This window comes from Psammomys obesus, unplaced genomic scaffold (genome assembly GCF_907164565.1).
Source record: "Psammomys obesus unplaced genomic scaffold, mPsaObe1.curated_primary_1811, whole genome shotgun sequence".
Classification (NCBI taxonomy): Eukaryota; Metazoa; Chordata; class Mammalia; order Rodentia; family Muridae; genus Psammomys; species Psammomys obesus.
Window position 1 is genome coordinate 8,881,756 of NW_026585504.1, and position 25,331 is coordinate 8,907,086.

The following is a 25,331-nucleotide window of genomic DNA, read 5'->3' on the forward strand; positions in this document are numbered from 1 at the left end:
GAAGGCCGAAAGCCCCGACTTCTCACTTCACTTCTCCAGTTCCGCTGCGACCTGAACACTGGCCTGCCTGATGCCGCCAGTTTCCTGTGTAAAATATGGAAAACAACATCACCCTTTTCGTGCAATCAGACCTATGACTGTGGGTGAAATGAGTGTAATTTATAGACTTGCCTAGAACACACACACACACATTCACACACAAGCTCTCACACAGAGACACACATACTTTCATACACACTCACACAGACACACACACACACACACACACACACACACACACACAGACCTAATGCCAACCACTGGCCTCCACAGCACCAAGCACCACATATACAAAAATAAATAAGATGAGTAAATAGCTCAATGTGAGAGTCGGTGGAGCCTCCCTCAGCACAGAAAGTATTTGTGGCATAAGTTTAGAGCTCTGGGGAATCCTTTCCCCTGAAGGACACTTTCCAGGCAGGCACAGGACTGCTGAAGAGGCTCAGCTTTCAGACCCAAATCTCAAGACCTCCATGATCTAGGTCCCATCATCCTGGATGGCGCTCTTCTTTTTTGTTTGTTTGTTTGGTCGGTTGGTTGGTTTTTCCAGACAGGGTTTCTCTCTGTAGCCTTGGCTGTCCTGGACTCACTTTGTAGACCAGGCTGGCCTGGAACTCACAGAGATCTGCCTGCCTCTGCCACCCAGAGAGCTGGGCTCACAGGTGTGCACCACTGTGCCCGGCATCTGGATGGGGCTCTTCAACCTTCTCTGTCACAGACAAGTCCTTGAGCCCCTGGATTCTGCTACCAGCCAAAGAAGGTCCTGGACCCTCCTGTGAGGGGAGCATCAGAGACGAGCCATCCCCTATGACACTCGGGGTCCTTCAGTCACCTGGATTTATCCAAAGCAGCAGGTTATAAAAGGAATGTGAAAATGGGGAGCCCATAGTTCAAAACAGAGGAGAATGAAGGGGGAGGGGGGCTGGTGCATGGCCTGGGTCCAGAGGCAGAAGGAACTCCTGTGCCTAAGGAGGACCAAGATATGGAGAACGATCCTTCCTGCACCCCGTCCCACCCCACCCACTCTCACCCACCACCCAAGAATCCAAAGAAAGCCAATCACTGAGCAGACCCTGCCTACTGGGAGGTGGTGGTCTCATAACCGGTCCATCCAACCCACGCCTTTCCCTGCCCATTGCCAGACCTGCTGAGGGTGTCGGCCTTCGGACGGGACCACCCGCCCCCCCCCACCCCCACCCCCCCACAGTACGCAGTGTAATCAGTCAGTCTCTGTAAAGGCAGCTTCTTTACAGTCTTCTGGGACCGTGGCTCCTAGCCATCTCCAGTGGGGACGAGGGGGAGGCCTCCTGACAGAGCACTAGTCTTGGGCCTCCACACCCACTTCACATGTGTTCCTCTCTGCACTAAAGTAGGGAGCCTGAGGGCTAGCCCTCACCTGCCGCAGAAGAGAGCAAGGTCCAGCCGGAGCTAATCGGCACACACTCCTCCATCACTGTGATTGGTTGAGGGATGGGCACTTGAAGTGATTACAGCTGAAGAGGCCCAGGAAGCCCTTAGCTGGAACGCTGGCAAAGGGAGTTCTCACTGCTTCGGATGCTACCAATTCATCATACCATGAGTGGGAACGGATCCAAGGAGGGAAGAGGTACTGTCCCAGGGAGGGGAATGGAGAGAAGGACGGAGAGGGGGTGCCTAGCACCTTGAGGTAAAGTTCAAACTGTACCTCAGGTGCTTCGCTTTCAGTGTCTGCGTACAAACGCCCCTGAAAGTACTCCCAATACCCACCCTCTGGCACAGCCAGTTGGAACTGGATGTTCAGTGCTCTGAGCTGGAAATTTTTCAACTGCTGATGTCAAGGTCAATGCACTTTCCAGACTCCTGTGGCCCAACTGAAGATGGGGGAGGGTCAGGCCAACTATTCTGTTTGTGGACTAGTGAGAGGGAGCTTGGGACTGCCTAGGCCTCAGAGGAGGAGGCACCTCCCGGAGGCAGTCAGTGCTGCACACCTGAGACTGGCTGAGGGCGGAGTCGGCACTCTGGGATGGGCCCAGCCTGGGCAGAGTTCCACAGGCTGAGGCTGAGACGTTCCTTGGTCAGGTCGCTTTCAGGTCATACGGCTGGCTGGCTGTGGGGCCGTGAAGAGTCAACTCTGAAAGGCTGGTGGGCTGCTCGTGGTCTGGGCCTGTCAGCCCCAGCAGCCTCCCCAGGGACGCCCAGCCCAGCCCTCCTCTCCGCCCTTCCTCTCCAGTGCATAGCACACTCGTGGGGCATCGCTTTTTCCTAGTTTTGAAAAAAAAAAAAAATCACCAAATACAGTAAAACATCCAGAAACTAAAAATAAGGCCCCTAAAGAGCAGGTCATCATTTCGTTCCTGACAGCCAACCAAGTTTTCAAGGCTTGGAGTCTCTTGCTTTGTTGACAAACTCTCCCAGCCCTGAGCAGAGGTTTCCCCCGGGTAGAGCAAAGGTGGCTCGGAGGGGAGGGGTGCTGGCCCCAGGCTTGTTTCTCCGTCCCCTCTCTGCTCCTGTGTTTGTGGGAAAAGCAGCAAGACATTGGTTGTGCAGGAGACATGTTCACTGCGGAGTCTATCGCTCCAGGTCCCATTCTGGCACATCGCTCCACTCATGTATTAAAAGAGAACAAAGCTCTCTTGGGATGTGGCTCAGTTGGTAGCATGCTCTCCCAGCGTGCCCCGAATGTTTGATCACCAGCATGAACCAGATGTGGTGATGTACACCTATGATCCCAGCAGCTGGAAGGTAGAGGCTGGATTGTTTGCTAAGGTATATGTTTTATTTGGATATGATGCCATTTGCTGCTTCTCTCCTTCCCACTTTCACTTTAAAGGAAGGTTGCTACGACCTCACGGAATATTTTTTGGCAGCGCACTATTCTGGGGGACTGATGCTATGGTGAGAAAAGCGTCTCCGGGTTGATTTCTCCTGCCGCGTGTTCGCAACGCACAGATCGCTTCTGGTCTGTGGGGGATGTTCTTACATACCAAACAAGCAATCAGTTTTGCAGTAGTGGACAGAAGCTGGGATACTATCATTCAGTTCAGTTTGACACTATCTGAAGATAGCGCCAGACCCCAGAGGTTGGGGACTCAGTTCCCAAAAAGTAACTTCCATGCCAATCATAAGACCAGGCTCAATTTATTTATGTATCAGACCAAAGGACTCTGGTTTCCTGATCCCCTCCTCTGAATTTATTAATTTGTTCAAGTGGCTCACAGAATTGAGAGAAGCGCACTGCTGGCTTAATGTATAGGACACAAATGGTGCCCCGGGCTAGGAACAGAAGATGAAGCACAGAGCCTCCCTTGCTGAGGACTGTATGGTAGTTAGGCCAAGTGGAGGCCTGGGGACGAAGGGGTGCTGGCCCAAAGATTAGGAGGGATTTTGTTCTGACTAACAGTAGGAACAAGCAAGTCAGGTGACCGACCATCCATGAGGCAGTGGTGGGAATTTGGACGGTCTGTGTCTGCCCTTGTCACAGGTAAACAAGAATGTTGGAGCCTTATTCAAGTGTGACAGTTCTTCCTAGTAAGCTTTTATGGAATACAGAAAATGGAGAGTTTTAAAGTGTGTTTTTGTGCATTAGATATCCCGGAGCTGGAGTTACGGGCAGTTGTAAACCATCTGATGTGGGTGTTGGAGCCTGAACTCTAGTCTGTCAGGATCAGCAAAGGTTCTTCATTGCTGAGCGATTTCTCCAACCATGGAGTTATCGTCCCTATTTCTAAGAGCACAGAGCAAAGGTAACATTTAATATTGTCGATATACAGGAGAGAAATGGCAAGACTGTGGTAATGGTGTAGTTTTTCAAGACTCCTTCTGTGGGGCGAGGTGCGCTGGTTCACGCCTTTAACCCCAGCCCTGGGAGTCTCAGGTAATCGGTTCTCTGTGAATTTGAGGACAGCCAAGGCTCCATGAAGAGAGCTTGTCTCAAATAGACAGAGAGTTCTCGTATAGTTTATAAAGCAGTCATCAGTATGTAAGGGTTCCCGTACCTCCAAATCCTGTGGCCACTTGAAAAGAATTTTTGGTCATTTTAGTAGGTGCGCATATGGCGGCACGGTGACTGTGCTTTGCATTTTCATGGGATCAGTGTGCTTCAATGTCTCTTCCATCCCAATTTTCTGTGTGTCTTCTTTTGTAAAATCATCTGTGTAAATCTTTGTGCAATAATCCATTGAATTTGATTATATTTACTTACTGACTTTTGCCTTTTGTCTAATATTTGATTTGCAAATATTTCCTTCTGTTCCACAGCTCGCATTTCTAGACTCTTTTGGGCCAAGACTTAGCAGGAGGCTTGTATGAGGTTCTGTTTACAGTGCAGTCTCAGCCCCCTCGATGGATTCCCTTTATAGGCAGGTTTAGCTTCCAAGGCAGGCTGAAATGCCTCACTCTGGATTCCTGTCTACGACCACCATCCCGACGTGCCTTTGGGTGTCCCTCAAATATGTGACCTGCAGCCTCTCCAAAACTGGGATCACTTCTTATCCTCTTCCAAACCCACCACGCTTGCAGAAGCTGCATTTCCACGTATGGCAGAGGCTCCACCAGCTAAAGCACTCTCAGAATCGGACTGACATTTCCAAATTCTGTCTCAGGTATTCCTCTTGTTGTTGGGGACAGCCAGTTCTTTCTCCAGATCATTCTTCAGAGCTTGCCATCTCCACCACCACAGCACGGTCCCAATGCTCTTATCTGTTCTACTCTTGCCCAGACAACTTTCTTAGATTCAAATTTCTCAAATGCAGGCCTGGCGTGGCATCTCAGCTGAGCTCCTTCCAGTGGCCTTGTGTGCGTGTAGATAGGGCCTGGGTGGGTAAATACTGATAACCAGTTTGACAGGAGCTAGAGTCACTGAAAAGACATTTGGGCATGTGTGTCAGGAATTATCAAGATTAAGTTAGTTCATCAAGATGATTAGACCCATTGTAACTGAAGGTGCTATAGCCGAAGGCCCCGGGCTTCATTAAAAAAAGAAAAGAAAGAAAAAGGAAAAGAAAGTTGGGCACCAGCATTCATCTCTTCCCTTCTTGATTGCTGACACAGTGTAACCAGCTTTCTCAAGTTTCAGCCACCACAATTTCCCTGCCATGGCGACCTGCACCCTCACACTGTGATCCAAAATGTCCCTCCTCCTCCTTTAAGTTTTGTGTCAGTGGTTTTGTTAGAGCAGCAGTAATCGGGGAAACTTCATGAGACAGTCCCTCCTGTTCTCGTTGCAGGTTTTTATTTTCTCCTATGGGTGTACTGTATTTTATTCTCTGCATGCGCTGTCTGCGCCCGTCTGTGCACTACATGCATGTGTGGCGCCTGCAGAGGCGGAGAGTGTGTCGGATCCTCCAGAACTGGAGTTACAGGTTGGGAGACGCCATATGGGTGCTGAAACACAAGCCCGGGTCTGCTGAAAGGGCAGCAGGTACTCATAAACTGAGCCACCATAGCAGGACCCAGGAATGTCCTGAGTACCAACAACACTGAAGAGAGAAGCAAATGTCAGGGTTTGGTTTGATTTGGTTTGGTTTTGGTTTTTTGAGACAGGGTTTCTCCGTGTATAGCTTTGGCTGTCCTGGAACACTCTCTCTGTAGACCAGGCTGGCCTCAAACTCACAGAGATCAGCCTGCCTCTATCTTCCAAGCACTGGGACCAAATGTCAGTTCTTTATCGGCATGCTCCGAAGTTATTGTCCAGTTTCTTACCAGGAGGATAAAGCCTGGTTATACCTAAGAATTTGGAATTGTTGATGATCGTGGAGCTAGGAAGATGTTACCAACCTTGCAAGCAGGCTAAACAGACATGGAGTGATCGGCCCCAGATTTGACATGCAGCTCAGAGACCTAGATCATGGAAGAATAATCTGCTCCCATCACATCAGTTTGCACTGACAACCTCAGCTGGCATCACAGACTCTGAAGAAACAAGATGAAATCACACAGAAAGGAAAACCCTGAGGTTCTTTTTCTAGGGATGTAAAACATCCATGTGAAAAAATAGATTCAGTGGGAAAAAAATAAGGGAAAATGTAACTAATACAAGGCCCATACTTTTTCCTGGGACAGCTAATGCGTCCGGTGATGTTTAGACCTTGATTAGTTCAGTAGTCTCTCTCTTCGAGTACCCTTTACATTTTCATACTCGGAAATGTGGCTGTGGAGAACATTTCCACCCGAAAGCCTGCTGGCTGGACCTGCTAAAGCAAGGCAAGTGAAGAGAAGGGTGCTTCAGGAAGTAGGTGAAATTGGTACCGGAGTTGTTGGGGTCAGGGCCTGAGCCCTGGCAGACCTAACAAGCTGGACGTGGCCACCATCTGTCCCCGTTGTGTCAATTATAGAAACAAGTAACGTTACAAAACAGACCAAGACTTCCCCAATATGGCCACATTGGGAGAAAGAACAAATAAAAGGTTCAGGGTAACCAAGCACGGTGGTGGCCCACGCCTGTAATTCCGGCACTCCGGGAGGCAGAGACAGGAGGATCTCTATGAGTTCGAGGCCAGCGTGGTGTACAAAGTGTGTCCGGGACAGCCAAGGCTACACAGAGAAACCCTGTCGCAAAAATAGATAAATAAATAAATAAAATAAAAAATTCAAAGTCCATCTTCGGAGGCCTGACGTGAGGTTTAGGTTCTCAAATAGAAAGCAGGAGGTATGCATGACGAAGCAGTGCTTGCGGGTGTGCTCCTGCCTGTTACTGACCCACTATCTCAGTTTCAGTCTCTCCACAGAGTAGTCTGACTAGTTGCCAAAACCGAGTGATAACTCTTACTCGAAGACAAACGTCTCCGCTGGCCGTCACAGGCTTCAGTTTTTTTCTTTCCCCCAGGACAAGATTCCCAGGGTAAATCTTAAACGCTGAAGAAACAGAATAGCTTCACACCTGCCAAGCCAGCTAAATAAGTAGTTAAATAAGTGGCTGGACTGTCCCTTATTGGCATAGGAGTCATCATGGGCCTTTACGCTTTCTCCACGAACACAACAGATTTGGCCATCTATCTCCTAAATATGTCAACACCAGAGGACAAAACCATTTGGTAAGGTCCACCAGGGCGCCTATGTGTAGGTGCCTGGCCCAGAAGCAGGGCCTGGACGGAGGCAGAAGCTCAAAGCTAAGATGCGCTCTCTCCGGGTCTGGCTAAGCCCAGAGTTACCCAGGAGCCAGAGAGGGTCTCCCCAAGAGCGCCCATGCCTGCTCGGAGCTCCGCGGCTACAGGAGGTAGCCAGCGTCAGGCTCGGACTTCCGGGAGGAATCAGGAGTCCGCCTATTGGCGGCGGTTCGTGACGTCAGCATATCGCGACTGCGGGCCCTATTCCCCTTGAAAAGGAGCCGCTAGGTATCTCCGCCCTCCGCTCTTGACCTGCGGCCCCGCAGGTGTCTGCTGACTTCGTGAGGGCGCCGGTTAGGTCCGGTTGCAGCGGCAGCCGGTAAGCTGAGGCTAGACCTTCGCGGGAGGGAGGTGAACCCGACATTGGGAAACCGAGCGGCCGACCTCGGTTCCCGGAGAGTGGAGGTCAGCGGGGTCGCACGCACCGCCCTGCGCCTCAAGCTGCCCATTCCTGTGCTGTTTGCTAAGGGACCCGTGTGCTGTGAATCACAGGGATTCTTACAAAAACACCAGCGCCACCTTGACAGGTGGCTTTACCTCCTGAAGCCTTAGTGCTGCTTTCTGCTCTGTGGCGATTGTTATAGAGATGAAATGAACCTGAGTGCGCCTGTCACAGGTTCCCCATCAATAAAGCACAGCCAGCGAGCAGGTGTTCAGCCTTCTCTCTGAGACCACAGCCACTGGCGGCCCAGAGGTATGACTGATGGCCATGGGCTTGTATCAGTTGGGAGCTGAGAGGAGTGGGCAGAACTGAGACTAGATTGTCTTGCTTGGGAAGTATCTTTCTTCTGAACAGAGGACTTCAGTGTCATCTAGACCTGGACTCAAATGCTAGCTTTCTGTTAGCTGTATGACTCTTGAACCTTAGGCAAACCCCTTACCCTATCTAAGCCATGGCTTGTTCATCTGTAAAATTGGGCCAGGAGTTCCTGCCAGCCACAGTGAAGAGAATTAAACATCACAGGTGGAATGTTTGGCTTTCCTGGGGACAGTTAACTGCCATTTGATGTACTGTGTGACTGATCAAATGTGCTGGAAGAGCCTTTGGACTGTGATGTGGTGGTCCTTGTATAAGACAACAGAGCAGAAGGTGGAAAGCCTTTGGTTTTCCCGCCCAGACTTTCAAGCTGGCACTGTGGTATTCCTGTACAGGTTGACTTAATCAGGTGAAAACCAAGAGCCCAGGACTGAGAGAACTACCTATACTTTTTTTTTTTTAAGCATAAAGAAGTGTGTGTGTGTGTGTGTGTGTCTGTGTGTCTGTCTGTCTGTCTGTGTTCAAATGCTCAGGTCCTTAGGGTTCCTCAGGTGCCATCCACCTTGCTTTTGGAGACTGGGCTTTTCATTGGCTGGAACTCAACACTTAGACTAGACTGGTTGGCTAGCAAGCCCCAGGAATCTACCTGTCTCCACTTCCCCAGCTCTGGAATTACAAGCATGAACCACTGTGTACAAATGTTTTTACATGGGTTCTGGGGATTAAACTCCTTCTCTCAAGGGAAGCACTTAACGAAAAGAGCTGTCCTCCTAGCCCCTGGTTTTAAAAGCAAGCTATCTTGAAGGGGAAGGACTATGTGATAAGGAATGAAGATGAGACCTAGATTAAGACAAAATGAGGGATTGGGTGGAGTAGGGATAGAGTGTAGTTTAGCTGGGATGTAGCTAGAGCCAGCATGTGCCCTCCTGGCCCTGTACCCATACCATAAAAACAAAGGAAACAGAATGAGGCTTATCTTTAGGTGGAGCCTAGAATTCAAAACAGGCTTCGAATCTTTTTGATACACTCCAAGAGGTCTGGATCTGAAGAAGGAAGGCATGGCCAGCCACTTCCCAGAGTTGACTAGGCTCTTCCAAGAAGTGAAAAGTCAGGGCCCTTGTATCTTCCATCTGTTGAGTGAATAGAGACAGTGCAAGCCCGAGCTCCACACAGCAACAGCAGCACCATGGTAGGCTCAGTAATGAAAGAGACAGACCTAGCTACTGAAGCCAGGGAGATGGCTGAGCAATGTGCAGGTTAGGTCTCCAGCCTGTTGACATTCCGAGTCTCCTGGTGCTCCAACAGCAGAAACTGGTACCCACCAGAAGGGGATGGAGGGCAGCTCCTGGGCCAGGGCACACTGTTAGGGCTTCCAGCTGAGCATGTGAGCAGTAGAAGTACTTAAGTCAGAGGGCAACAGGATCAAGTTAGTACTTTTTAAAAGTTGCATGAGAGCTGGGTGTGGTGGCGCACACCTGTAATCCCAGCAGTCAGGAAAGGAGGCAGAGGCAGGCAGATCTCTATGAGTTTGAGGCCAGCCTGGTCTACAAAGAAACTCCAGGATAGCCAAGGCTACATAGGGAAACCCTGTCTGGGGGGGGGGGGGGGGGGGGGGGGAGAAGGAATCAAAATAATAAAAGTTGCACAAGGCAGCTAGAAGCCATTTCTAGCAATAGCCACTTGCCTACTTTGGGGATGATTCCTAGTCTTTCACATTTTAACCTTCTGCAGGTTAGGAGATCTACTTCTAAAAGCCAGGTAAAGGCAGCGGCCTGGCGATCTTCAGAGCATCATCTCAGTATCTGAGGCTTGTGTCCATCAGTCGCTCATGCCTGTCTCCCCAGCATGCAAGACAGCAGGGCCGAGTTGGCCTGCTGTTTTTACCACTTGCCTGCAGCAGCGGGAGCTTTCAGGAAACACTGGCTGGGGAAAGGCTGGGATCCCTGGAGCTAGCTTAAAGCCAGGTATAGTCATCTGTACTCTGACTTTTTGAAGGACTGCAGGGTGAAACAACCCACGTGAGCACTTCCCAAGTGGCATGCTGGGAATGGTTGATGGGGCAAAGGAACTAAGGAATCATCATGATGGTTCTGCAATCCTTCAGTCTCCTGGGGCTTGCTTCTTTCATTTTAGGCTTTGATGCTGGGCTCTGGTAGGAGGAGGTTGTTCTCAGCTCTGCTGCAGATTCAGAAGAGGCCCAGTCAACCCTCGAGAGACATGAGACTGGTACAGTTCCAAGCGCCCCACCTAGAAGAGCCTCACCTGGGCCTGGAGTCAGGGATTGGTGGAGGAGTTGTGGACCTAAACACTTTTGACCCCAGACTCCCCAAGACAATGATGCAGTTCCTGGAGCAGGGAGAAACTACCCTCTCAGTGGCGAGAAGGTAAGTCAGTAGGCAGGCCTTCCCTAGTTTCTCTCCCTCCTCCCACCAAGTAGTTCCTCTGCAAAGCAGCAGAGGGGCCCACTGTTGCTCTTTCACTTGTTCTTTTAGTAAAGAGCTAACACATATGTAAATCTTTTCATTTCTAAGGGTCTTGCTGTGTAGCCCAGGTGGACTTTGGACTGGAGAACCTCCTGCCGAACCCCTTGAATTACAAGTATATATGACCATACCAAGCAGAAACCTTAAACGTCTCATATAACACCACCTTCAATTTACAGGGAGGGAAACTGAGGCTCAAGGAGGATGATTACTTTATTTGATTGTGTAGCCAGGACCTACCTTACCTTATTATACTGCTTTCCTGGGAGGCTAAATCTCTCCTGCTGGAAGAAACTGCCACAAGGTCCTAAGAGGCTTCTTGGGAACATGGGGCATGCTTTAGAGCCTTAGAGGAAAGAGATCCTGAGTTTGTGCTAGATTAACTGGGAGTAGCCCTGAAACCAGCCATGGAATCAGCCTGAAGAGTCAAAGCAGAGTGGCAGAGACAGAAATGTGTGATATTACAGTGTCTGAGACACTCTGGTCCCAAATGGCCGTTTTCTTAAAAATTAGAAATCACTTCCTTTCCTGCTATTAGAAACCAAGTGTGTGTCAACAGTGTAGGACAGCAGCCATAAGGAGGATGCCATTAATCCCAGCACTCAGGAGGCAGAGGCAGGGGTATCTCCAAGTTTGAGGCCAGCCTGGTCTACAGAGCAAGTTCTAGGAAAGCCAAGACTACACAGAGAAACCCTGCCCTGAAAAACCAAAAAGGGGAGGGGGAGGACTCTTTGTTCTAGGGGAACACCAAATATGTTAAATTGTTAAAATGTATAACATACTCTATCATTCATATTCAAAACAATGAGATGAGAAGGGTATTCCACCCGAGCTGGAATGAGCTATCCAGGACATGGGAGTTGTCTCCAGGGAAGGACACAGTGACCAGAAGGGGTGCGAGACAGACACCTTTCCACCTACTCCCATTTGTACCTTTCCGTCTGCATGAACAAGAATTACCCAAGTGGGGAGGACGTGAGCGCGGGATGAGTACCGTGCTCTGCTGTTAAAGGACTGTGTGCAGCTGGGGTTGAATCTTACACTGCTGGGTGAAATCTAGAAAATGCAAAAAGCAAGGCATAACTACTGTGGGCTCTCCCCAGCCTGCCCTGGGATCCCGAACCTGTTCCCACCTAGCCCCTCTCCTGCTTGGTCTCTACAGAGCCCTGGCTACCCAGTTGCCAGTCCTCCCTCGGTCACAGGTGACCTTCTTGGCCCCTGTCACCCGGCCAGACAAGGTGGTGTGTGTGGGCATGAATTATGCAGACCACTGCAAAGAACAGAATGTGCGGGTACCCAAGGAGCCCATCATCTTCAGCAAGTTCTCCAGCTCTATTGTGGGGCCCTATGATGAGATCATCCTCCCACCTGAGAGTGAGGTCAGTGCTCCTCACCCAGGTCACTGGGGTCAGCACAGGAGGCATTCCCTTAGACTCAGAGCAGTGGCCCTCACCCTTCCCAATGTTGCGACCCTTTAATACAGTTCCTCATGTTGTGGTGACCCCCAACCATAAAATTATTTCATTGCTACTTCATAACTAATTTTGCTGTCGTTATGCATTTTAATGTAAATATCTGATATTTACATTAGGATGTAATGTAGGATGTCTGCTATGTGACCCCTATGGGGTTGCAACCCAAAGATTGAGAACAGCTGTCTTAATTGAGCTTGTCACTGAGTAGTGTGCTACACTAGAGAGGACTATACTAACACAGTCCTGGGTGCAGGTGACAGGAGGAATTAAGGGACATTTTTCCCCAATTACAACAGTAATTTCCTACAATGAAAGTACAATAATGTAGATAAAGCTGCCAGTATTCCTGCTGCCCACACCTAGGCATTCTCACTTTGCTGCATATTCTCCTGGTATTGTTTGTTCGGCTGTATTTCTATCATTTGTACATGCACCCTGTTCCCAGACTCCATCAAGCATCTTTCATTCTATTTAGTTTCCCCCTGTCGTCTGTCCCGGCTGTGTGCCACACTGCACCTTGTCCCAGCTCCATCAAGAACATTTTTCTTCCCAGTCTTCTCCCTGACACATTTGAGGTTGCCACATGGTTTCCTTTCCGGACACTTTCTGAAGTGTTTCTTCCCAGGGTGCCTTGTGTGCAGTTTTACCTTATTTCCTTTCGGTGAGATTCAGCTGAAGCAGTTTTCTGAGGCACCCTGCACAGGAAATGCCCCGTTTTTTCCATTACAGTCTGTCAGGAGACTCATACGTCACGTGTTCTCAGTGTGACCATTTTGTTCACTTGATGTTCATTTACTCTCTCTACCATAATTGGCCTGTGGAGGCCAGAGAGGGTGTGGGGCTCCCTGGAGTTAGGGTTACAAACCGTTGCGAGCACCTGGTAAGGGTGCTGGGAAACAAACCAGGATTCTGAAGGAACTGAGCAGTCTCTTCAGCCTCCCATCTGTGGTTCATTCTGTTCTCACCTTCTACCTTGAGACAGGCAGGGTCTCCTTTTTGTACATATTGCCAGGCTACTGGCTGCTAAGCTTCTGGGTGATTTTCCTCTCTCTGCCTCCTGTCTCACTAAAGGAGTGCCGGGATTACAGATGTGGGTGGCTGCACCCAGCCTTCTATGTGCATTCTAGGGTCCCAACTTGGGTCATCAGGCTTCTGTGGCTAGTACCTTTACCTGCTGAGCTTTTAAATCCTCATTTTACCCTGTGCTTTTAATTCCTCATTTTAAAAAATTTTAATAATTCCTCGTTTATTCCTCTTACTCAATTTGGATGAGTCCAGTTTGGCCACCCTGCTGGTTTCCATTTCCTTATGGAGCCTGCGTCCTTTAGTGGCGCTGGTAGCACAGGCTGGCACCTGGGCTCAAGTGACCTTCTCCATTTCTTGTCATTTCCATGAAAAACAGCTGGGAAAGGCTAAATTGTAAGTTCTTTACCATTGCATTTTGTAGCATTGCATCTCTTCCTTGTAAGTTGCTTACTTAAGCCCCTTAAATACATTTTTTCCTGGATCTCAGTCTTATTAAAATGAGTTAATACATTATACCACATATATAGTGTCAGGAATACGGTAGTTAGTTACATATTACTAACTCTTACTGTTTGGCATCACTCTTCATTGCAGGTGTCAAGAGTGACTTTTAAACTCCACTCCCAGACATGTGTTCATCTCCTAGTCTCCTCCAGTGGCGCTTCTTGCCACTGCCCAGAGCTTAGTGGTCTGCAAGCCACACCCACTTCACCCTGGTTCCTCTAAGTTGAGGCCTACCTTGTGGCCACTGCAGCTCACTTGTCCTCTCCCACTTTACAGGAAGTGGACTGGGAGGTGGAACTGGCCGTGGTGATTGGAAAGAAAGGCAAATACATCAAGGTGAGGTGGAAGGGGGCTCCCGGGCCAGGAGCAGCAGCCCCAGATCCTGCTCTGCTGGGACTGACCATCCTCCCCCACTGGTGCCGTCTGACACTGGGACACATTTGGCGATTCACTCCCTTGCCTTTTACACAACACCTTTTGCTAGCTCTGGTGTTAATGTGTGACAATGACTTTGAGATTGTTATAGGGCTTGTCACTTGTGATGTAATCTATCTGGCCAAATTTCCTGCCCCAACAGGCCGCAGATGCCATGGCTCACGTGGCTGGCTTTACTGTGGCTCATGATGTGAGTGCTCGGGACTGGCAGATGAAGCGCAATGGAAAGCAGTGGCTACTGGGGAAGACCTTTGACACTTTCTGCCCTCTGGGCCCCGCCCTGGTTACCAGGGACAGCTTAGGAGGTAGGTCGCTGGTCTCTGCTGCTTGCGCCCTCCCGTGTACAGCCCCTGAGTGTCAGGGAAAACAGTGCTCCAAGGACTGTGGCTGTGACTATATGCAGAGCTGTAGTGTCACCGCTGTTCCCACAGGGAAAACGTGGCCTGCCTCAGCTCTGAGCTAGCTCTTGGAACTTCCTTCCAGAGCCTCTTAGAGGGAACACAGCTGCCCTGCTGTGAAACTACATCCATAAAATGAACTACGAAAAAACACAGCCCTTGGGGTGAGGGACATCCTCCATCTGGAATAGTCCTTAAGCTGGAAGGAGCACGGGTGGCTGTTGAGCATGGTAGACAGTGTCTGTGATGAAGCCTGTTCGTTTTCTCTAAGGGAGCTAGAGCACCAATAGGACCTTGCACACCCACTGTACAGCCGTCCATGGGGGTGCCTTGGCTACGTGGATGAGCCCCTCAGGACGGTGGGTTTTTTCCAGCTGCTGTGAGCGATGCAGGGTAGCTTGGGTAACCCTTTATCTGCTGATCTGCTATCCCTGTCACTTTGGAGTCATTTTAGATCTACAATGATCAGCCTCTGCTGTGAATCAATGCCCCCTTTTTTCCCTAGTCTGTTTTACTGTGAAATATTTTAAATATGTAGGGAATTCGTGTAATTGATAACCATATGAATGTGCTTTTTTAAAAACACTTTGTGCATGCATATATGAATGCTATGGCACATGGATGGACATTGGAGGTCAATTTTTGTTTTTGTTTTTTTCAAGACAGGGTTTCTGTGTAGCCTTGGCAGTCCTGGACTTGCTCTGTACACCAGGCTGGTCTTGAACTCGAGATCCACCTGCCTCTGCCTCCCTGAGTGCTGAGAGTACAGGTGTGTGCTGCCACCTCTGGCTCAGAGGTCAACTTCCAAGAGTTGGTTCTCTTCTTGGGTTCATATGGGTCTCAGGGATTAACTCAGGCCCTCAGGCTTGACAGTAATTGCCTCTACCTGCTGAGCCATCTTGCCTGGCCTACATGCCCATTTTTAAAGGCAGATCCCTCAGCTGTTTTCTCCCTGTTCAGAGTCTAGAATGTCCCTCCTCCTTACTTGATGTGGGAATTCAGGGGACCAGTCTTTATGGGAAGCTCAGAGTAAAGTGTTAATCCAGTGTCGGTAGACATGCTCCCTAAGTTTCCTTTCCTTTGGGGCTGGATGTTGGGCATGGATACCCCACAGTATTATTTTGAATTCCAGATCCGCACAATTTAAAGATCTCCTGTCGAGTGAATGGGGAGGTGGTCCAGAACAGCAACACCAACCAGATGGTGTTCAAGACTGAAGAGCTGATAGCCTGGATTTCCCAGTAAGTGGGTAGAGCCTGTCACAGCCAGGCCCTCCCCGCCCCCCCCCCCCCCCCCCGGGGCATACCTGGAAACAGCTTACTCTCAGCCCATGGTCTTTCTTGACCCACCTGCTTTCCCTAGGTTTGTCACTCTTTACCCAGGGGACATCATCCTGACTGGGACTCCTCCAGGTGTTGGTGTGTTTAGGAAGCCTCCAGTTTTTCTCAATGTAAGCTGGTTTAAAAGAGGAAATGGTAGAAAGATGAGAGCCAGGGAGGCCTGGCGAGATTGAAAGAGCCTGGGGGAAATTCAAGGGGGAAAGCCCATACTGGAGCCAAGGGCTAAAATCCTTGTGACCTGCTGTGTTACAGAAGGGTGATGAAGTCCAGTGTGAGATTGAAGAACTTGGTATCATCATCAACAAGGTGGTTTGATGGCATCCCTGTAAATACTGAACTTGAGACAAGGTGAACCAGCCTCACTGCTGGCCCTGCCTACTTGAGGCTGCCCTTAGGTAGGCCTCGGAAATAAAATTTCTCTTGAAATTGCAGCTTAGTTTCTGCTGTCATTTAGTCACACACACACTACCTCCCCTCCCCTGTCCCCGAAGGTGGGCCACTTTCACAGGGCTGAGCAAGAGGGAGAAGGTATTGGAGGAACACTTCAGGCTTAGGGAAGAAGCTAGCCTAATCCCTTTATTTATCACACCAAATGATGAGCAAACACAGGCTTCCTAAATCCAGGTTAGCTGTGTCCTGACCAGAGGACACACACATAAGTTCTAGGCTGACAAGTCCCATCAAGTTCCCCGGTTTTAACTGCAGATGAACTGTCGGATAAATTGTTCCAGCTTGTCCTGGTTGTCCCGGCTGGCAAACGTAGGGGACAGGTGGAGCTGGGGTCCTGTAGGGCTGGGCATCTGCTGTAGTACCTGAGACACAAGATGGACTATAATCACCTTTGCTTAGGGGACAATGCCCCCAGGGCCAAGCCTGTTCCCCCAAACCTGTAGTGACGCCTCAGTGCCCGAGTGTGATACTACTTGATATAGTAGTGGTAGGGGAAGGCAGGAAAACCACACACTCTAGCATTCATCAGATGCTAGATACCCCCATGGGTTAGAGGAACAAGGTAGTCCTCCTAAGCAGTTCTAGCAGCTCATGGGGCTGAGGGATGAGGTCAGGGACAGGTCGATGAGATGGCCTCTCTTACCCCCAAGTCTTTGAACGTCCAAATAGCACTGATGGCGAGGTTTGGGTCTGCACACTCTGGAGGTAAGAAAGACAATGAAAGCTGAGGCAAGCCAGGGAGCCACTGGGCAGGACTTTCCCCAAGGAGCCCAGTATCATGGTGCCCTCCTTTAATCCCAGCACTCCGGAGGCAGGGGTATATAGATCTCTGAGATCCTACAAATCAAGTCCAGGACAGCCAAGGCCCTGTTACATGGAGAAACACTGTCTCAAAAAAACCAAACAAACAGAAGAGTGGGGCCTACATGGGAACAAAAGTCTTTCTTCCCTGGAGTCAGGCAACCAGCAGAGGGCAGCACTCACCAGCAAACCTACCCCCAGGAAGCCTGGGATGGGGCTTGGAACTCACCAAAGAGCCCTTCCTCCTGGGCACAGGCCTGTAAAAACTGGAACAACTGCTCCGAGTAGCCTACCTCTGCAGGAGAGATTAGACCTAGACCCCAGCTCTCTGGGACTGAGCCCCACCCCGAACACTGCAAGGGGAGTAAGGGCTTTACCTGAATCGGGCAGCTGCCCCACGTGGAGGAAGGTGGCTGCCTGTGCAAAGGCCTTGAGTATTGGACTGAGCAGGCGGCAGAGGAAGAGGAAGAAGTCAGGGCACCGAGACTGCTGGCTAAGCTGGAGACAGACCAGAGTAAGGAGGAATGTAGGCTCCCAGGTACCTTACCGCCTCCACTTGCCTCCTGAGGTAGCTTCTCCCAACACACCCTGAAGCACCGGCCTCCTGGCTCCTCAAAGTCATCACTCTCACTGTCAGTGAAGTCCCCACTTGGTTTCCACAGCAGCTTTGCACTCAGATGCTGTCTTCCTGTGTCACAAACTGGCCGGGAGCCTGGGGTCTGGGGGGTTGGGAGAGTTACTGGTCTGGTCCCTGGTAAGGCTAGGCAGGATACAGCCCTACAGCCCTCAGTCCTGGTCCTGGCAGGTGCAATCAGATCTGAGCAGCCCAAAAGGATGTTGAGAACTACCTGGGCCAAGTACCCAAGCTCACTAAGAAACGTGAGGCTATAGGTATGGAGAGAACTTCAGAGCCACACATGCCAACCTGGCATGAACAGTGCAGTTTGTATGTGTGCTGGGCCAATGGCAGTACACTCCCAGAGCACACTAGAGTCAGCGGAGCAGCCCAGGGTGCCGGCCCTTGGGGTGGGAGCTTACCTCCTCAGCAACCAGAAGCCCACACTGGATGAGTCGGTCCAACACTTCCTGACAATAGCAGTAGGAAGACTGACAGGGCTGCAGAAGAGAAGCACCAGTGCCCTTCAAAGATTCCCCATGGGGGAGGGGGCTGCTGGCAGAATCCTGACCAGAGATAGCTGGAGGCCAAGATCACTACCACAGGCGGTCATAAGGACAAGGCCCAGGGTCCTGCTGAGCTAGGAGAGGAGCCTGACCTGGGGCAGCAGTAGGTCTTGAGGTAACAGGTGCAGCAGCAGTAGGATCTGGCGGTACAGTTCATTCTGACTCAGTAGCTCTATGCCCTGCAGCTCCCAGGGCCCCTCAGGTGGAACTCTGCCCACCAGCAACCCCCGAACTGCACAGGCTGGCAGAGAAGGAAGACAGCATGAGGAGTAAACCATTCCCCTCTCCCTTGCACATGCCTCCCAACCCTGCTGAGCCCACTGACTCACCACCCACAGCTTCGCTCAGGAAGGTAGGCAGCAGTTCCATACTCAAGCGTGCCAGATGTGTGAGGCCTGGGTCAGGCCGTGGCACTACCACCAAGTCCCCCTGGTGGACACGCAGCAGAACCACATGTGCCCTCAGCAGGCTCAGTGTATGTTGGGCCAGGCACCGCAGCTGCCCAGAGAAGCCCACATCAAAGCCACGAAGTAGTGTCTCCTCTGTCAGCCAGGAGAACTCCCCCAAGAGCTGTGACAGGAGCACACCCTGGAGACAAAACAGGCCTGAGCAGAGAGCCAAACCCTGCTGTTCCCTGGGCCCCACCATACAGTGCCCTACCTTTTGGTGCTTCAAGAGCAGCAGTGTTGCCATGATGGCTGTGCTCATCACTGCTGAGCTGGCCACGCTGGCTGGGATGAGAAGAAGGAGATGTAGGGTGTGGCCAGGAGTCGGGGCCTAGAGAGGCTTGATCCCGCTTTTAGCTTTTCATAGATCTTTCCAGCCACACAACCCCAACTCCACCCCAGCAGGGGAGAGCAGGTTCCAAGAAGCAGTTATCACGTGCTGTGAGCCAGGCCCACCCAACAGTGGACATGGAGTGACCTCTGAGAAGGCATTAACAAACTTCAGCGCATGCACTCTGCAGGCTCATGCTGCTACTCTCAGTTACCATCCCCATTTACAGGGCATCTGAGGTAGGGTTGGGTTGGACATGGAGTTCCTGTGCTCCCCACGTCACTGGACACCCCTACTCTTCTGGTGTCAGGAGTGGAGAGTCTGGTACTGACAACCATGGGCCCTAATAACTGCCCCTTTTTAATCCACATAGAGAAAGTACAGCAAGTCACACCCCCAAAGGTGCAGATCTGGGTTTCCCTCACCACTTAGGACATGCCGGCTCAGTCTTCTGACCAGGAGCTGGTCTTCTTCTTTGAGGGCCAGGAGGAGACCAGTTGGTGGGGTCCATTCTTGCTCCTTCTCAGTGTCTGGAACAACACTACTGGCATAGAGACAGATCAAAGCATGAAACCAGACTAAAATGCCACACAAGTCTAAAGCTTTCCAAAGCTTTGGCTGTTTCCCCCCAAGTCCTGGGAGAACTCATGTAACCCTCTGCCCTTCCAGGCCAGTGTGCCACCCGATACTTAGACTGTAGGGAGGGAGAGTGTCTTGGTGCTGATGTTCTGGATGGGTGCAGCTGAAGAGCCGCCTGCCTCCCTCCCGAGACCCGTACACCTGTGCTCCTTACCATTCCCCTAGCACAATGGGCTGCAACAAGTGTTCCAGGGTCTGCCTGCTCCCCCAGCAGCTTCTAGCATTGATGGTGTACTCCTGCCCGGGATAAAGACGTGGTCTGCTCTTGCCACCCCACCCCAGGAAACCTGTTCAGACCGTGTAAGACAGAAAATACTATCCCTACAAATGGCTTTGAAGGCCAGACTACCACAAAGGCTATCCCAGACTTTCCCAACTGGTTTCATACCTGGAGGGAAAATGGCTGGGCAAGGTGCACCCGGACACAGACTCTGCGGTTGCAGCCCCAGCAGTTACACAGTCTCCGAAAGACAGCCAAGGCTCCTGTCCATAACCCCAGAGGAGCCAAGTCCTGCAGTGAAGGAACATGCATTTTCTTGGACAAGTCTCAGGGCTACTACCCATTCTGCCTCCACATTGTTCACTGGTCCTCTCCACAGCCTGTGGCAGGGTGTGCTCCTGTCACAGCTCTTGGGGGAGTTCTCCTGGCTGACAGAGGAGACACTACTTCGTGGCTTTGATGTGGGCTTCTCTGGGCAGCTGCGGTGCCTGGCCCAACATACACTGAACCTGCTGAGGGCACATGTGGTTCTGCTGCGTGTCCACCAGGGGGACTTGGTGGTAGTGCCACGGCCTGACCCAGGCCTCACACATCTGGCACGCTTGAGTATGGAACTGCTGCCTACCTTCCTGAGCGAAGCTGTGGGTGGTGAGTCATGTTGGGAAGCATGTGCAGGGGAGAGGGGAATGGATCCCCGTCTTTTCACTCATGACCTCCTTTGTGGGGACTTTTGTAAGATGGTGATGGTAAAGACCTTGGGAGACACTGTAGGATGGTGACTCTAGGGACAGTTCCTTTATACACATTTCACGTCCCAATCTGACCTCAGCCCTAAAGAATCCCAGCCACCGAACATATTGTACCACCCAGAACTGGTTTCTACTTGGTCCCCAGGGACAAGAGGGTCTCACATGGCCCATGTTCCATGGTACATCTGGAACCAGGTCATAGGCAATGGCAACTGGTACCAGTGTGGCGTCTGGGATGATGCCTGCCTGGACCGCTTGGACCACCATTCCTAGCCAGGTCTGGCCCAGGGCTGAAAGCCTGGGCCCTGGATACCCAGGGGGCTCTTCCAGGAAGATGAGCAGAGACTGCCCACTGGCTAGCAGCTGCTCCACAGCCTGTAAGGAGAGAGGAAGGGTGGGCATCGAGGCAGAATCAGGGCAGAGCCCTGTACCCTTGGCCCACCCTACATGGCTCCTGGGAGCACTCACTGCACGGAGCACAGTCCTGGCAAGGATACCCTCTGAGCTGTCCAAAGAGAGGTTGGCCTCCGGAGGGAGGAAAAGTCCCCCAAGTTTCCTCAGTAGAGCTCTGTGAACACAGGACAGAGCTGAATGAGAAGGGGATGAGGAGGACTGGCCCAGAGGCCTACAAGGGCCTTGATTCTCCCAGGCCTGTCTGTCTAGACACTTGAAGCAGCCATAGCCCAGGGACCCTTGGCTACCCTTCTGAATCTACAAGCTGGGCTGCCATATGGCTGCAAACAGGCTAAAGAAGGCAAAATCCCCTCTACCCCCTGCTCCAGCTGGGGCTGCCCTCCTGTCATACCTGAGAGCAGGGGAGCACGTGCTGGGGTCCAAAGCCACACGGACCACACCAAGGCCCTGGGAAAACAGTACAAAAGGCAGCAGGAAACCATCCAAGAGAGACTTGTGTGTAGAAAGGAAGACAAGCGGCGAGCCCTGCTCCAGAGACAGCCAGAAGAAGGCGCCCACACTAAAAACACAGCCAGACCCCAGCACCTGCAAGTCCTAGTGCAGCATCAAGGGAGGGAGAGTGGACTTCTCCTCTGCACATTCCCCAAAGGTAGAGCAGCCTTCCCACAACTTTTAAGAAACCCTGTAGAAGCAGGACTATGAGGCGACATGGTGACAAGGCTGTCAAGAGCTGTGGACTTTTCTAACAACTGACGGGGCCTGGTCATCTGCTCTGGCCATCCAGTCCTATCCAATATGGCCTGGCTTACCTCCTGGACAGCCTTATGGACCATCTTCATCTGTCCCTTGTGAAGTTGCACATTCAGAAAGAGGCGGTTCAGGAACCACAGCAGTGCCCAGCTGCACAGCCTTGGAAGCAATGTCAGCTTGAGGTGCAGCTGGGTCGCTGTCCATAAGGCAGCCCACAGCACCCCAGAAGGTTGCCCAAAATTCCTCAAAGGCAAGCAACATTATTGCCCACACTGAACAGGAGGAAAGTGAGTAGAGAGGTCACAACCTGCTGAGCAGTACACAATGCTAAATGGGTGCTGGGGCTACAAAGGGTCCTGATACCACAGCCCATGCCTGTGAGGTACTGACTCTTCCAAGTTCACGACACACCTGGCTCCACCAGACACGGATTCTGCCTCTGTTTATCTAAAGGGAGACCAAAGGACCCAGACCCTTTCCGGACAGAACCCAGCAGCCTATATTGGGAAAAGTGGAGCAAAAGGGAGATGATAAAAGGAGGGCAGGGCTCAGTGCATTTGCTCAGATGCCCAGTAGGGGGACCATCTCGCTACCAAAGTAGGTAGCAGGAAAGCTGGTAGACAAGGAGCAAGTCCACATCTGATCGGGACAATTCTGAGAAGCATCTCTGTGGGAACACTGGAGGATGTTATGCGCCTATAAAAGCTGTACTGTTAGACCACCTGACTACTGAGTTGCACAGAGGAAGCAGGCAGCCCACTAGAATTGTGCTTGGTAGCTCCTACACAAGGACATCTTGAGACCAAGGGCCGGAAAGCCTCAACAGAGCCAAGAACTGTTACAATAGAGGGCTGGTCAAGATCACCAACAGACTCTCCATTCTTTTTTTCACTTAAAGACAACTGAGCCCGACTCACAACCTTCAGCAGCTTAATGTGCCCCCTGGCTTTAAACATCAACTGTATCTACAGCTCTGCAAGTATATACCCCTTCATCTGAGCTCACAGGACTATACAGACAACCAAGTCCTCAGGTCAGTTTTTGGAACTCTTTCAATCCAAACATCCTTCCAGGGCCAGTTCCCTCCTTACCAAGCCTGTCCCTCTCTGTACACACCCCTAGGCCAGAAACAGGGATTTTCTGTCTTTTCCTCTCACCACCTCCAGCCCACCACCCAGTCCCATTATTACCACCTTAACCTCTCTACCTACTCATTCCAACACCCCTGTCAATCTCTCACTGGGACAAACAGCTTTGTAGATGTTGGCTGGTCTCTGCTTTTGACCTCACCTCATCATGCTAGTACTTTTCACTTAAAACTTTTCAACTGTTTTTTCACTGCCCTTGGAGTGGCTCTGCTCTGGTTTCTTCTACCTCTCCAATTCTTTTCCAGCTGCCCTCTGCCTCACTCATCAGCTTCCACCATGTCAGTATCTGCTGTGAACCTAGCCCTTCCTGCTCAGGGCCCTGACTCCAGCTTTCCCCTCCACAGAGACTGTTTCCTTCACTTTTACTCCTGTGCCTCCAGGGCTGGCTTTCTCCCCTTCTGGGAACTCTGGCTCAGCCCTCATTCCTTTCTTTGAGCAGCTGTATCATTGTCCACAGTAAGGCTTTAATATCCTACATCTAAGTGTGCAGACCTGTACAGAGTGAACCCAGAGAACGACAGTGGGTTGTCGCCCACTCTAGTAAACACCATCCAGATACACAAGTGACTTCCCAAGCCCAGCCAACATGCACTTTCCAGAAGGGGCAGAGGCCTCAACCCCAGGACATATACCCCTCACCATAGTTACCTGAGCAAGAAGGGGCAGGGTGTAGACTGTATGTGGCCCAGAATGCGCTGCACTTCTTTCTTCACTAAGTCAGGCGTCTGGCCTTCTCCAGCCCCTCCTGGAATCTTCCCTGAGAGGAGGTTCTGCACCCTGTTGCAGTTAGGGGGACAGTTTTGGGTTAGATGCCAGCAATCTCTCCAATCACGTCCCCAGTACATAGCCAGGAATCTGATATGGGCCCAAACAGAGAGAACGTTCCATAAGCCTTACTCCAGCCAGCCCTGGCCATCCTGACTTAGAGCCTTTGTCACCCTTTTAAGTATCCTACAAATGCCAGATTCTGATCTGCCTCCTCACCCAGTGTTTTCCATGATCTTTTGGGAGGCATCAGAGCTGGTGGGTATGTGCTGCTCCAAGGACCACAGGAAATAGCAGAGCCTGCGAACCAGCCAGCCCCGAAACCTAAGGGGAAGATGGATCAGAGAAAACTCCCCAGGGTACACAGCAGTCTGTCACCAGGAAGGGTTTGCACCCTAGTCTCATGTCCCAGGACCAAGCTCTACCATGGAGTAAAAAATAAAAGGTGGGGGGAGGGACCACTTGCCTCTCCGCTCTGAGGAGGCACAGTGGCCTGACAGCCTGTGGGCAACCCTTACATGCACATGGAAGGAACTACAGGAGAGTAATGCTTGCCTCAGTTTGCTGTGGCTATGCAGGAGAGGACGGGTGCCCTTCTTTTTCCTACTGCAGGAAGAAAATGATAGGGCGGAGGGCCCTTGCAACCCACCACCTGCACCCCCAGCTCTGACTACCTGGTGTTCTCCTCCTTCACAAGGATCACATTGCAGAAGCCCAGATCCATTATGCTTCTGTGGAAGAGGGACTCCTGCCCAAGAGGGAAGGGACAGCATGTCCTGGGGGACCTTTGCAAGCAAAGTCCATACCCTATCCATCTAGCTTCTGCCTGGTGGCCCTCTGAGTCTACCAAAAGAAATATGGAGAGTACATCTCCCAGATGTCTGATCCCAGATTCCAGGGTTGGCTCAGAAAAAGGCTCCATGTCCCGTTTGGAGTTGCCCTCTTAGAGATAAACTCACTATAAACCCCTCTGAGTAGGGGTTTTAACTCAGCAAGAGCAGAGAAAATGTAATCTGAATCTCCATTAGAATGCTGAGCCCTCTTGGCACCAGCACGTAATATACATATGCAAGAGATGCTGAGTGCTATAGGACTCTGAGTGGACAGTGTCCCCTGAGCAGAACTATGAAGACATAGTTGTATCCCAGCCTTGGAGGGATAGCCTATCTCTCCTGAGGCCTCCTACCCAACTCTCCCAAGCCACACCCCAACAATAGAACCCTGTGCATCCATCCTTTGAAGAGTAAAGGCATGGTTCAGTGAAGAAAGACATGAAAGAGACAGCTTCCCAGAATCCTCACTCCCCAAACTAACTAGCCTAAGCTCTGCAACAGAGGGCCCATCCCTACCATCACTCACCCAGCTCTTAGGAGTACAGGTCTGGCAGCAGCGACCCATAAAGGGACGATACTTCCCCAGGAATGGAATGATGGCCTCCATCTTCATCCCAAAGCCTGAGGACCAAAGGCTGGTCTAGAAAAGGGCCACAGGAGAGTGCGTGAACTCAGGATCCTTGACAGAGGGGCACATGGGAGTGAAGGTCACAGAGGCTAGGGGGGAGGGCAAAGGATGTGAAAATGCCCACACTACCTCCTGACCATTGTGATTACTCCTCTCCTGGGTTTGGGCACTGGATTTCACCGTAGTGTCCATGATGGTCTGTAAGATCTGTGAACTAAGCACTGGGCCTCTCTCCACCTGAGCCTAACCTGGAAAATGGCAAAAGGACAGAACTACATGTTATCTGGGCCAAAATATAAAGTCTTGTGGGATGATCCCATGTCTACCCCAAGACAGACAACAGCCATGTCATCAGCAGTGAAGACAATTGCCAGGAAACTGGAGGCCAAGTCTGATCAAATATCTGTCCCTCACGAGTTGTCCCTCCAGGAAGTTA

The 25,331-nt window shown here is 51.1% G+C and overlaps 2 protein-coding genes across 11 annotated transcripts; one reads left to right on the forward strand and one right to left on the reverse strand.

Annotated features, from left to right (window-relative positions):
* Nucleotides 1-1,550: 1,550 nt before the first annotated feature.
* Nucleotides 1,551-15,970, forward strand: LOC129684209 (fumarylacetoacetate hydrolase domain-containing protein 2A). Of its 5 annotated transcripts, none has more exons than XM_055617475.1 (8): nt 1,551-1,645; nt 10,012-10,262; nt 11,524-11,740; nt 13,643-13,702; nt 13,944-14,106; nt 15,332-15,440; nt 15,562-15,649; nt 15,792-15,970. In XM_055617475.1, the coding sequence occupies exons 2-8, from the start codon at nt 10,018-10,020 to the stop codon at nt 15,852-15,854; spliced, it is 945 nt and encodes a 314-aa protein (XP_055473450.1). In that variant the 5' UTR covers nt 1,551-1,645; nt 10,012-10,017; the 3' UTR covers nt 15,855-15,970. The 5 variants fall into 5 exon arrangements, with proteins under 5 accessions (XP_055473450.1, XP_055473587.1, XP_055473298.1 ...); XM_055617323.1 differs by lacking the exon at nt 1,551-1,645 and adding an exon at nt 7,265-7,440; XM_055617402.1 differs by lacking the exon at nt 1,551-1,645 and adding an exon at nt 7,451-7,815.
* A 168-nt stretch (nt 15,971-16,138) lies between these two features.
* Nucleotides 16,139-25,126, reverse strand: Gpat2 (glycerol-3-phosphate acyltransferase 2, mitochondrial). 6 transcript variants are annotated; one of them, XM_055603615.1, is made up of 21 exons: nt 25,025-25,126; nt 24,794-24,907; nt 24,109-24,182; nt 23,654-23,758; nt 23,318-23,446; nt 21,581-21,680; nt 21,163-21,296; nt 20,826-20,925; nt 20,520-20,732; nt 19,777-19,899; nt 19,543-19,625; nt 19,175-19,293; nt 18,633-18,703; nt 18,302-18,560; nt 18,065-18,213; nt 17,829-17,906; nt 17,378-17,509; nt 17,168-17,288; nt 17,020-17,085; nt 16,633-16,688; nt 16,139-16,351 (listed from the first exon to the last, which is right to left on the reverse strand). In XM_055603615.1, exons 1-21 carry the CDS (start codon nt 25,085-25,087, stop codon nt 16,235-16,237), a joined length of 2,406 nt encoding a protein of 801 aa, XP_055459590.1. In that variant the 5' UTR covers nt 25,088-25,126; the 3' UTR covers nt 16,139-16,234. The 6 variants fall into 6 exon arrangements, with proteins under 6 accessions (XP_055459590.1, XP_055459575.1, XP_055459559.1 ...); XM_055603600.1 differs by lacking the exon at nt 20,520-20,732 and having other exon boundaries at nt 18,302-18,542; nt 25,025-25,087; XM_055603584.1 differs by lacking the exon at nt 20,520-20,732 and having other exon boundaries at nt 25,025-25,087.
* Between the last annotated feature and the right edge of the window lie 205 nt (nt 25,127-25,331).